This window comes from Scyliorhinus torazame, chromosome 17 (genome assembly GCF_047496885.1).
Source record: "Scyliorhinus torazame isolate Kashiwa2021f chromosome 17, sScyTor2.1, whole genome shotgun sequence".
NCBI lineage: Eukaryota > Metazoa > Chordata > Chondrichthyes > Carcharhiniformes > Scyliorhinidae > Scyliorhinus > Scyliorhinus torazame.
The window spans coordinates 161,967,339-161,980,652 of record NC_092723.1 but is presented as its reverse complement, the minus strand read 5'-3'; the positions used below and the strand labels follow the sequence as shown (position 1 = coordinate 161,980,652).

The window sequence follows — 13,314 nt, the reverse complement described above, 5'->3', positions numbered from 1 at the left end:
ATAAACCCAGTCATCCAAAAGAAAATCCAATAGCTGGGATAGCAGATAGGCCAGAGGACGTTGGTTTGACCGCGAGTGAGGAGATGTCGTACACTCACTACACAAGGTCCACATGGAAAACAAAATTGGTGACAGAAATGTAATATGACCATTTGGGGAAAATATGTTCCCATCAGTCTGGATTGGTTTTGAATCCAAGTCCCAAATGAAAGGCCCAGGTTGAACCCACTTGCCCAACCCTGTTCCAAAATGTGTATTTTCAACAGGTAGCATTCAGCTAAGGAATTTGCTGGTAGTTGATTCTTGAGCTAGAGTAGCTAGTACACTTATGAAATAAAAACGTAACAATACTGCGATATGCAGCTACCTCTCTTACATATAATGGTGGGTTTAAGTTGAACCTAACAAACTTATGCTGGAGGCATAGGAAAACGGCTTCAGCAATGTACTGGCGGAATAAGTTTTAGGAACACAGATTACAAATATGAACAATCAGTGTTTATTATATTCAAGACCCTTTTACTATTACTCTAGAATTTGCTTCCACGTTTCAATAGTATCCCGGTCACCAAGAAATTAGATCTGGAAAATGGGAAATGCCATATTATTTGCTCCAGACACTGGGATTTCATTTATATGGATGAAATGGTTTCATACACAAAAGGATTAAAAACTTTAACAATGTTTTATTTACTTACCTGACATCACAAACAATGGCCCATGTGATTCTAGGTCAAAGCACATCAGCAATGCAATTATTCCTTATGTCCTAAACTTGACATGTTATAGATGTTTTTAAAAAAAAGTTCAGCAGATTCAGCACATGTATTCTTGTTCTTACCTAAAATGAACATTGGATGGTTAAAGCAACATAACTTTGATGCTACATCCTCTAAAACGAAAAGTAGGTGTGTAAGACAGCTTGTGTGTTGTAACCGTCACCTCCCCAAGCCAAATTTTGGCTCATCTATTTGCCAGAAAATTCACAGGCAAGACTACTTTGCATGTCAATTTATTCAACAGGAGTATTTAAAGATGGCTGATCACCAAAGCAAGTTTTGAACTCACAAAGCCAGTTTCAGCAACACCGAGCACACCCCGAATGACATCAGGCAGACAGCTTGGGTATTGATCAAATTTTCCTCACCAACTGAAGTGTAGCTGCTATAGTTTGAGTGTTACAAAGGAAGTTGTCATCTTGTATTGTTAGTCTGTCTGACTAGTTTATGTCATGAAGACAGTAACAATTATCTAATCGCTAAATTGGAAAGCAAAATTCAAAATACATCTGCAACAAGACTAAAAAAAGGTAAGTCGAACAAAGTTGAGTATGTAAATTAATTCATTTGACTTTATTTTGAATATTAAATATCCATAGTGCATTTAAATTACAAACAATTTATCGAATTACACTACGCATGGAAATCAAAGTAAAAATATTACATATCAAAATGTACATATTTCATGGACAGTGACCTGATTTCTTTTTCATTAACTGATATGTAATCAATAATTTCATAATATATTTTTATTAAATTACAAAAGGAAACCTTGTACCTATGACTTTGTTACATCATCTCCCATTTACAGACATAATTAAACACTTATATACATCCAGTACCATCAAACATTAAGTTACACTTCTCAAATGTGCAAGGTAAAGCAATACATCGAACAAAATAATCTGGTATTTTCATCAATGATTTAAGTAGATCCAAAATAATGTAGAACAGGCTACTGTTGACAAAAAAGTATACACAACTTTCGACTCTAAGTGGGATGGGGAGGGATGGGGGAATAGTGTTTCATTATTTACAAATAATTTTCAAGCATGAACCCCTACAGTAAAGTATTTTTAACGGAACATGCAGTTTTTGATCATTTAGGCACATTCCAATGGCTCATGTTTACAGGATTAGTCAAACCACATATAGGACCATACTGCATTGTTTAATCAGAAATATCTTAGACATGTGCAGTAACATGGCAAAACCTTCAGCATGCTGGAACCTATATTTGCACTTAAGTTATAATACGTTAGCAACAATTTATGCAGGTCATCTTTGACACTGCATTCTGAAAACGTTCAGTACTGTTGGAAGTGGGAACCAAGTGAACATTTATTTTACAAACAAACTCATCCAACAGCTGTACTGTTCTGAACAACTCAACAAGGTAACTGGAACCTGGAAGTGAGGTTAAAATTCATGGTGCGTGGCACCGAATAAAGCTGCTGCACACGTAGCAAGAAGAGTGATTGCACTAATGCTTATTTGACAGCTCTTCTGCCTGCCAAAGAGCTCGGTGTGTGTGATTTGCTTGATAACCACATCATCACTGGATGGAGGGCAATATTAAAAGGATCACAGCATTCCTACTTGCATGATGCTTTTTGCCACTTCCTTAAGCATCTCACTAAAAAAGCAACTAACCGTCTGACTGACTAGTAATGGAAAGAACACACAATGGGTACGGACTACCACCAGGAGGACAAAGTAAAATGTTAACATTATATTACTTAGATTTTACTTTATTTACAATAAAGAGTGGTGTTAGGTGTGTCACTCACCTTAACTGTGCCTTCATAAGGCAATGGTTTAAATTCCCATGAAATTGCTGGATCTTCCTTGGGACAATAAAACTTTTATAGAAAACAGGTGATTCTGAATTACCTGTCGACGGTCCAAATGCTTTCTTATCCCTAAATTATTTTTACATTTGGTTGTGAGGAACTTGGGTTCATAAACAGACATTTTTGAGTCATTGGAAAATATACATCCTGAAGTTTTCACAAGAAACATGAAAATATTTTTGCTTTGTACATTTTTCTCTAGTAATAGTTCACAGCTGTCATGAGCTGTTCGATAACAAGAATTGTGTTCAAGGTTAGGATATTGCACAGCTATTTGAAATTGGTAAAGCTACCAGCTTCAAAATCAGAATTTGGCCAGTACCTCAGCAATGTGATAGGGTATTCCATCACAACATATATGCATTTACAAATGAGGTATAGTAGTGTAATCCAAATTCAACAGGTGTTCCTCTCATTGTCAAATATACAGTCCATATGCTGCTTTCAAACTAGCGAACTAACAAAGTATTCCTGACCGACACATGCCATGATGCACCTAATCTCAACACAAAGCTGTTATCCCATCACTTGATGAACAAACTTTCCTCATTTTTACAAGGTCATCAGAGAGGGCAGTCCCCTCAGTGCTGGAAACACATGCGAGTACAAAATCAACATGCTATATTTTGTATTTAAATTTTTAAATATGTAAACAGTAATTTTTGGAGTGTTACAAACTGTAACACAATCCAGAGATTGCAGTAATAATTTCTAGGTAGTAAATAGGACTTCCTAGGATAAACGCATGAGGAGGGAGACGATGTGCAGTGGGGTCTATTCTTAAGAGCTTATGCTGCAATTTTTAGTATCCTCACAATAGGGTTTCTGCTTTGCACAGGAACTAACTTGCAGTATAACTCCAGTCACAGCCAGTACCAAGCCCTGAACACTTCTTAAACTTATTATTTTAAATATTTTGACAGTGTGGGACAGTCCCATGAGGGCAGGAGCACCGCAAATGCGTGAAAGTTACAGATTTCTACTGGGTGGGAGTACATAATATAAACAGGATACTACCTGACTGCAATTCATAGCTCCAGCATCTATTCCCTGACAGGGAGCTGAAGAATATGGGCAGCAGTAATGCAGAAGAGATGCAACAATATCACAATTCATGGGCTTCTTTTAAATATTACTTCAAAATTTAATGAACATGGGGACATTCCACAAGTTAACTTCTTCAAATCTTTCATTTGACACCGATGTACCATCAGGCACTGAACCGAGTGCTCAGGGCCCAGCTCTGAACGGTACTGAAGACCAGTTATTATTCTCTGTAGAGCTGACATCTTAAGGGGTCATCCTCTCTCGTTAACCTCTGACCTGATCAAACCAGGAAGGAAAATCCTATAGATTTCATCATTGAAAATTCAGCAATGGGATCTGGAGAACCTATAATAGTTTTGCTAATAATTCAAATACTAAATTGCAATTCCAGTTTCCCTCTGTGTCATGCCTTCAACTTATTTAATTCAAAAAAAGCCAATGACTAATTCTGTCTGAGTATTCACTACCAGTTAGTGGAGTTAGTCAAGTGAATACATTAAATCGATAAGTTCTCGGAGCCTGGGTGATCAGGTGTTACAGCATTTGCAATGATTTTCATTTCATATAGTCAGGGCCCAGTGAATCATCCCACCAGGTAAAATGATAGCATGGCCATTTCCACATTGTTCAATTTATATCGAAGCAGTTGTCCAGCTAAATACCAGTCACAGTTCAGGGAAAACACATGCACTTGGCTATTTATCACCCACATATACTACAGGTGAACTGGTCAATCTAACCAGATATCACAGGGAAATCTGCACCGTTAGGAAAGTTCTGGGCCAAATACAATTTATCTAACCTGCTTCCTAGAAAACCACTTCTACAGGACAATTTTCAGTTCTGCATCTGTCACTGATGTTTTTTAAAATGAACAGCAACCTTCATGTAATTTTATATGTCTTTTTTTTTGTTGCAGATTCTACAAAATGTATTGGGTGTTTGAAACCCTTGGCTTGTTTCAGCTGTGGGGAGCTCTGTGCAAAACCTTGTTTTTGTGTCTTCCACTGAATTAATTTCTCGTTCTATAGATCCTTCCAGCATTGCCCGGGTCTCAGAAATTGAATTTCAGGGTAGCCATCTCAGACTGTTAACATTTCAACAGCAAACACTGTTAATTTCCAATTCCATCGCAGAAATCGGGCTATACAAAGCACTGACTCTAAGCCCCTAAGCCCTTAAGAGTTAAGATTTGCAAGTACCATCTCCAATTCAAATCTTCTAAGTACTTAACTTCCTGTTTGGATTAAATTCCAAATTCAACAACTGAGTTTGCCATTGGAAGTAACTCCTTGGTTCCAAAACAGTACAAATCTACGAATAATCTGATGCACCAGTGGATGGCCCATGCATCAGGTGATCCCAAGTGGATCCCATATCATAGGAAATCTGAACAGATACCCTCTTTGTACTATGAGGGATTAAGCAGAAACCTTGGGGCCTGTTTCTGAGAGGCATTTCCTTAACACCATGAACTCCACAACTAGCAATTCCCAAAGAAGGACGCTAAAAGAAAATCAACAACCTTGATAACTTCAGAAATTGCGGCTTTGAAGACGCTCATGACACCCGGCTCAATTATCTTCACAAGCTATTTTCCGTTCCAGCCTACCTCGGCTTGCTACTGTTCCACTGGCATTCAGAAATGTACACAGCTTTCAGTGGTAATTCACTCAGGTGAGGAAATATTTTGAGGAAGATTTCAGGACCAACTCATCTGACTCATCTGTCATTTCTCATGACAGTGAGGCTCACTCAAATTCAAAACCCACATACAGTTCAATGTCTTGAAAATTCCAACCTCCCCTGCTCTAAAATCAGACAAAAGGCACGACTGGATTCATCACTCTTCTTACAACCCCACACTCTGACAGTAAACTCTCGTTCCATTTCTACAAGACACCAGATATCGAGAAGATGGGAGTGTTCCAGTTAAATTTAAAAAGTGCTTTCTTTTCTGTGGTGGGATCCCACAGGGCTAGGTAGATTAGTTACATTTCCAAAATCAGGAGCGAGGATGGAGAATTAGGGAAGGAAAAGCAGTCTGAATGAATCTGTACTGCTGTGGAGATACACGATATTGCTCTGCTGAGAACTCCAAGATTGCACATTTGACCTGCAGTGTATCCCCTGGGTTTACTGACTGCAGTAGTAGTTGGCACACGGCTACCAACAGCAGAATTCGACTGGAGTAAAGACTACAAAGCAAGGACTGGAAATGCGTAGGTGTACATGTGGATATCGGGGAAAGAACAGATCAAGCTGTGGTGGATCCCACAGTGAATGACTTCCAGTGCTTTCTATCTACACAACCAACCTGGGAGAGGTAATAATGTCAGGGCACTACTAGCACAACTTTACACCTTCAGAATAAGAAAATAAAATCGAAGGAGAAATAAAATATCTATTTTACACAATCACAGCTCCAATACAGTTGTTCATTCTGGACACAAACTATTCCTTGTGACCATCAGAACGGTTTCTCATCAGTCAACAGGAAAACACATTTCAACAATTCACAGGATGCCTGGCTGATTTTTTCCTGCTATAATCTCGAAATTAATCTGGCCTAAAATAAACCTAGAGCAGTTTTGTCTGATTTTGCATACGGGGGAACAGTTTGTTCAATTTGAGTTAAAGCTGGGACTCCCACAGATGGCATTCACCATTCTATTTGGGCAGTCAGATCTTTCCCACTTTCCACCAATGATCACTCTTCAAAAGTTAACACCGTACCCGGAGCACTAATGATTTAACCCCCCCAGTATGTTACCTTGTACCATATTTTGTTCTCTGTAAGCCACATTTAGCACAACATTTAGTCACTAATGGTCACACTATTTATGGCACCATTACCCAGTCTCAAAAGCTTTTTTAATATACAAACACCAACATCACAGAATTGGTGGAATGTGGATAAGGGTGTAGACACATGGAACATTACCACCTGCTGAGAGCTACAGGCAAGGGAAGACAGACCCATACTGGCCACCTTGGTTGCAATATGGACACTAGTGCCTTGCAAAAGAAAATAAACTTGCGTGAAAACACACTACTCACACGGGCCTCAGGACAAGTAGGAGCATTCAGAATTTTAGAACCGAAGGGTGTAAATTATACACTGTTTATATAATTCGCTACAATGTAAAGATGCATCCTTAACTGAGTTTCTAAGCCTACAGAAATGGTTAGTACACACAGCTGTGGGGTGTTTGTTTCAAAACCCATTTGTAATGTTCAAAATGTAAGAAGAATTCAGACAGCTGTCGGCAGATTGACTGCAACCTTCATTATTGCTGTATAGTGGCCAGTTTTAAGAGAATAAGTACATTTACCAAAAGGCATATGGAATATTCATGTGGTTAAAGTATGCTTCTGAAAATGATAATCATTTTTGAACATCCCATTCATATTACCACTGAAATCTAATAAACTGCCACACTGGATAACAATTTCTGAAATAACTACAAGATCAGAGTACTATAAAATCACTGGATGCATTTTACACGGAAAGCATAATGTAAATTCTGGAATAAAATCCCCTTTATACCTCCTAAATGGTGTATTGGAGTTTAAGAATTGCACCTAGTTGATAATTTATTCTCTCTCTGAAAAAGGCAAGCATTTACTGGTTATAAATTTTATACAGAAATTTGGAGCTATGTTTTCAACTCTCCATTGCAGTATTTTATAGGGAACAAAAATCTTAACGGACAATTATGAGTCCTATGTTCTGCCAAACTGAAATCATATGTAAAGCTGTAGGGAATTCAATAGGAGATTACCAAGCGTTGTGACCATGGGCAACCTCACGGTTTTTCCCCCAGACATCTCTGCTCACCTTGATGTGACACTGACTACTGTCCAACAAGGACACAATATCTTTAATATATCATACACAAAAATTGAAGCATTATATTTTGCAAACTATCTCATTTCATTTTCTTAGAAGAGGATTTGGTGATTCATCCATCTTATAATAAATCTGAAATGTCTTGACCCATCAAACTGTCTGGTCGTTAAAAAAATTGAGAAATCGATGCACCCTCCTTTCCATGTTGTGTTTCAATCCTTTTCACCATCTTCACTGCTTCCTATGAGCAAAAGGGCAAAAACAAACATTAGAGATTGCAGCAGCTTTAAGCTTCACCAAGAGCCAGTGAAGTGTTACTTATTACATATTATGTGCAGGGTTGGAGTGTGATAGGGGCAGGAAGGTGGAAGTAAATTCACTATTTGCCTTCTTAAAAAAAGTGCCCATTTTCACTAATCTTCACTGCAGGGAAATACACTGTGCCACACAGTAATTTAAATCTTAGCTTAAATGCACAAAACTAATGGTTCATGTTATCTCATCTTGTTAGACCTTTCACCAAGGCTCCTCAATGATAAACCCCTAAAAGCATGCATCACCGTTCTGGAGTGCCACCCACATACATCTGTGAAAATACACAGGTGGCTGAGTGGGGTGGGGCGGGGGGTGTGAGCTTATAGAATCTTTTATGGAACTTTATTGCATTTTCGGTGCAAGAAGGCAATGATGCAAGGTGACTGAGTTGGATCTTGGTGACAGACTGAATGTGGGCACAGGGATCAAATGCCAGATGATGAAATTCTCAGTACAGAATTGAATGGAACTAAGAATCTGTACATCACATCTTTTAACCTGAGCAGCAGCTGGGAAGATTGACAAGAATTGGACTCTCAGTCAAATAAGTGGCTGCCAGAGACAGAAAAAAAAAAAATGGTTTTGACCTTGCTGACATCTGGCTGAAGAAATTCTGACTCATGCAGAATCTGATGTCAGATTAACTTGTCGTAACTGGTAGCGATACAAGTCAGAGTTCATATGGAAAAAGTTATTAGTTATTTTTAATTTTTTAAAACGTAATAAGGAGACAAAGGAAATGCAAAAAACCTAGATCATTTGTTTTTGCTGGCTGTTTTCCTACTGCAGATACCACACAGCTGGTGCACTCACATCCATGCAAGCGTTCTATTCACACTGATGTGCCAACATCACCTAACCTTGTTATGCCAAAGGATTTGGTATAAGCTGGATAGCTAAAAATCTGGCCAACAACTGTCCAATGTACAGACTCTTGTGTAAACTGCAATAAATAAGTGCCTGCTCAGAAAGGCACGGCTGTGATGAAAAGCAGAGTATGGGAGGGGGCTGTTCACCCCACTATGCCTGTGCTGGCTCTTTTGAAATAGCTATCCAATTAGTTCCACGCCCTGACTCGTTCTACATTGCCCTGCAAATGTTTCCCATCAAGCATTTCTTCAATTCCCTTTTGAAAGTCACTACTGAATTGGCTTCCACCACCCTTTCAAGTGGTGCATTCCAAATCATAACATGCTGTGTAATAAAAAAACTTCCTCTGTCTGGTTCTTTAGACAATTACCTTAACTTTATGCCCTCTGGTCATCAATTCTGCTACCAGCCGAAATAGTTACCTCCCTTCACCTACCCCCATCAACTTCATAAAAACACCTCTAAATTTTGGTCACTTCTGTTAAGCCTCCTCCTTAACCTGTGCTCTGAAGAGTGCGATCGCAGATTCTCTAATCTCACTGAAGATGCTCTGTCATATGTCTTCATTGTGAATTTCTGAAGTACATTAGAATACATCACTACATGGAGCGATTGATAAACAAACCAAAATGTTCAGTGTTAAGGGGCGGGATTCTCCACAATCGGCGCGATGTCCGCCGACCGGCGCCAAAAACGGCACGAATCAGTCCGGAATTCTCCGCATCTTGTGGGGCCGGGCCCTCACCTTGAGGGGCTAGGCCCGCGCCGGACTGATTTCCGCCCCGGGAAAGGCCTTTGGTGCCCCGCCAGCTGGCGCGGAAATGACTTTGCATCCCCGCGCATGCGCAGTGGAGGGGGTCTCTTCCGCCTCCGCCATAGAGGAGACCATGGCGAAGGCGGGAGGAAAAGAGTGCCCCCACGGCACAGGCCCGCCCACGGATCGGTGGGCCCCGATCGCGGGCCAGGCCACCGTGGGGGCACCCCCCGGGGCCAGATCGCACCGCGCACACACCCCCAGGACCCCGGAGCCCGCCCGCGCCGCCTTGTCCCGCCGGTAAGAGAGGTGGTTTGATTCTCGCCGGCGGGACAGGCATTCCAGCAGCGGGACTTTGGCCCATCGCGGGCCGGAGAATCACCGGGGGGGGGGCGCCAACCGGCGCGGCACGATTCCCGCCCCTGCCGAATATCCGGTGCCGGAGAATTCGGCAACCGGCGGGGGCGGGATTCACGCCAGCCCCCGGCGATTCTCCGACCTGGCGGGAGGTCGGAGAATCCAGCCCATGATCACTGAAATAAACATGAAGGCAAAACTTAAATTAATTTTAAACTGGCCTACAGCTGAACAAATGTAAAAACAACGACCACAAGAAACAGCACGTTTGTTCTGGGGCCATGATTTAATTCCACTCCAAACTGATGGATAAAATCTTCCCCATCTCCACCGTTGTAAGAGCACCGCTGGAAAATGGGATTAGGCAGTCTCCGTTCAAGTTGATGTGGGTCCATGCACAAACTACTCACCATTAACACAAACTGGCAATGTCAAGGACACCTATTTGCGGGAGAATTGAACAAATTCAGGTTTGGCACAATAATGGGCCCCTCTGAGACTGGGGATTATGACTGGCAGAAAGCCTTGACGTACGTGAACTGACTGCAAGTGGTGCTGACTCCGAGTTACCATAAAAATGAAGGTTCCCGTTCCCAAATGGCAAAACCACTTCAAAAGTAAAACATCCGTTTAAGTTTCCAAATGTGATCAGCCACACTAAAACAGTTCAAACAAACATCAGTGGGATCTGTGGAGTTCCACAGGTTACAGAGGTCTGTTAGTGGGACACTGCCTAAAAAAGTACACAACGCTCCTGGAAACAGCTAATATGTAATTTGTTAGACTATTACAATAAGGAGACAATGGGAGAGAACATTAGAAAAAAATAAACTGGAGTCTTAATACAGGCAACAGCTTCAGAATAAATGTAACGGCTCTCACTTAGTGCCACAGTGGCTGCAGCCAGAACACTTAACCTGTTTATATAGGCACATCTGCCATTTAAAACAGCACAACAGACTAGAAATCAAGGCTAGGAGAATGCATTCATCTTGCAATATGCACCTGCTTCACTTTCTACAAGTGACTCTTTAACTATCCGCAATCGTCCTATATTAAAACATCAGACTTCATAATGATGGATGTTGGATTTACTTTGTAAATTAACCAACTCCCGACAAAGCCAATTCCTCGCTGGCAGAAATTAACCATCAGCTGCGACAGCTTCCATGAACTCTGTCCTTGGTGTTGTCAATGTTGCAAACTGAGCAGCAATTTTAATTCACGTCAGCCAAGGTTAACTTCTGAATTATGAAATTTATAAAACACTAGCTGATCTGATCTCCTGCAGCATTGCTCACAAGTAGTTTGGGGTCTGGAGAACGTGTTGTGTCACTACCAAACTGGAGCAATTTTTAACCTTGCCTGACTCTTTAAAACCACCATTTAGTTGCCCCCTTTGGGGAGAGAGGTCATCGGGGGTGCGGTAGCACAGTGGTTAGCACAGTTCTTCACAGCTCCAGGGTCCCAGATTCGATTCCCGGCTTGGGTCACTGTGTGGAGTTTGCACTTTCTCCCCGTGTCTGCGTGGGTTTCCCCAGGTGCTCCGGTTTCCTCCCACAGTCCAAAGTTGTGCAGGTTAGGTGGATTGGCCATGCTAAATTGCATTTAGTGTCCAAAAAGGTTAGGTGGGATTACTGTGTTACGGGGATAGGATGGAGGTTTGGACTTAGGTAGGGTGCTCTTTCCAAGGGCCGGTGCAGACTCGATGGGCCGAATGGCCTCCTTCTGCACTGTAAATTCTATGATAAATAGCAGACTCGGAGATGAACTGTTGAACGTTTCTGTTGATTGTATTGTTTTTAAAATCCAATTCTTTTTTTCCCAGTTAAGGGGCAAATTAGCATGGCCAATCCACCTTCCCTGCATATCTTTGGGTTGTGGGGGTGAGACACATGCAGACACGGGGAGAATGTGCAAACTCCACATGGACAGTGACCCGGGTCGGGGTTTGATCCCAGGTCCTCGGCATCGTGAGGCAGCAATGCTAACCACTGTACCACCCTTTGATTGTATTGTTAAATCCCTAAAATTCTGCAAGTGACACTGGGTTACCCAAGGAAAAAACATCAGCTTTAAAAATATTTTTGAAATTTTGAATTGAGATCGATGGTTAAAACTGTAATTGTATTAACAAATGAGACTGAACGTTATGGTCCCGTGACAGGAGCTTTGCAGGATGCAGCTGTTAAAATTCCCTGGGTGGCCTTCCCACCACCTACATATATCCTTCCCTCTATCCCTTCCACAATTTTACTGGGATCAGGCGAGACTTAGGGTGGCCCACATGAACGCACCCAAATTCAAGCCCTTAAGCTGACCACTATTGGCCACTCAAGGTCTGCTTCCTGTCTGGTCTAAAATTTGAAGCTGGCAGGAGGAATTCAGGGGTAGGGAAGATGCCCTGCAGTTCCCCTCCTCAGGACTCGGATGGGAAGTGACAGGGCACCTCCCACAAGGGCCTGCTTTCCACATCGGTCGCTGCCGGGTACTTTATTTTTGGCCCTTTTCACCCAGTTTTTGGGGGGTGTTTGGGTTAAAACTTAAATAATTCGATAGTATAAGGTTCCCAAACAAGGGAAATGCCCAGAAAGTCTAGGTCGAAGAAGCCAGCGAGTAAAGAGTCGTCGACCGATTCGGAAATCTCTTGAGGCTTGTCTGTTGAGAAGATGGCAGAGGCTGCTGCCGCAACTAAGGTCACTTTGCTGTTGATCGAGATGCTTATGGTTATTTTTGTGGAGGAATTTAATAAATAGTGGCAGGCTATCGCCGAGGACCTCCACAAATCAATAGAGGGAGGCCCTGGTTCCCATTCAATTGGCACTGGCGAAGACGGACAAAACTATAAAAGCGCATGGCACAATGTTGCAGGGTGTGGAGACAGCGCTATCTACGCAAACTGATTGGATTGCTTCTTTGGAGGCTGAAATGGCATTGTTGACTGATAATAACTAAACTCTGTGTGCCAAGGTGGATGACTTGGAGAATTGCTCCAGCAGGCAGAACCTTAGAATTGTGGGGCTGCATGAGGAAGTGGAGGTCCCAAATCCGGCTGATTATATCTCGAAGATGTTTAGGAAGGTGGACCGTTGTCCCCTCCTGAGCTGGATCGGGCCCATTGGTCACTCCTTCCGAAGCCTTGCTCAAGAGAGCCACCATGGGTAATCATCATCAGTCACATGGAGAAGAAACGAGTCCTGAGGTGGGCGAAAGATCACCGTGACTACAAATGGGAGGACCGTGACTACAAATGGGAGGGCCACCATCAGGCTCCAACAAGATGTGGAGCGGAGCTAGCTAGAAGGAGAGCGACATTCAACAAGGTCAAGGCTACATTATATAAAAGTGGAGTTCAGTTTGGGGTGGTATATCCTGCATGTCACAAAGTGACCTCTAACTTGAAAGACTATTTTGGTGTGCTGGAAGAGGCTGCTGCTTTTGTGAGGAAACACGGGCTAGGGGAGAGTTAATTGTGTTTTGTGTGGG

The 13,314-nt window shown here is 41.9% G+C and overlaps 1 protein-coding gene across 1 annotated transcript in view; it reads right to left on the bottom strand.

The window, feature by feature from the left end:
• Positions 1–1,329: 1,329 nt before the first annotated feature.
• The window catches only part of lmtk2 (lemur tyrosine kinase 2), a 193,684-nt gene continuing 181,699 nt past the window's right edge, over positions 1,330–13,314 (bottom strand). Inside the window, exon 14 of the mRNA XM_072481547.1 lies at positions 1,330–7,773. Within this exon, the coding sequence (XP_072337648.1) occupies positions 7,745–7,773 (29 nt within the window). The 3' untranslated portion in view covers positions 1,330–7,744. The remainder of the gene's footprint in view (positions 7,774–13,314) is intronic.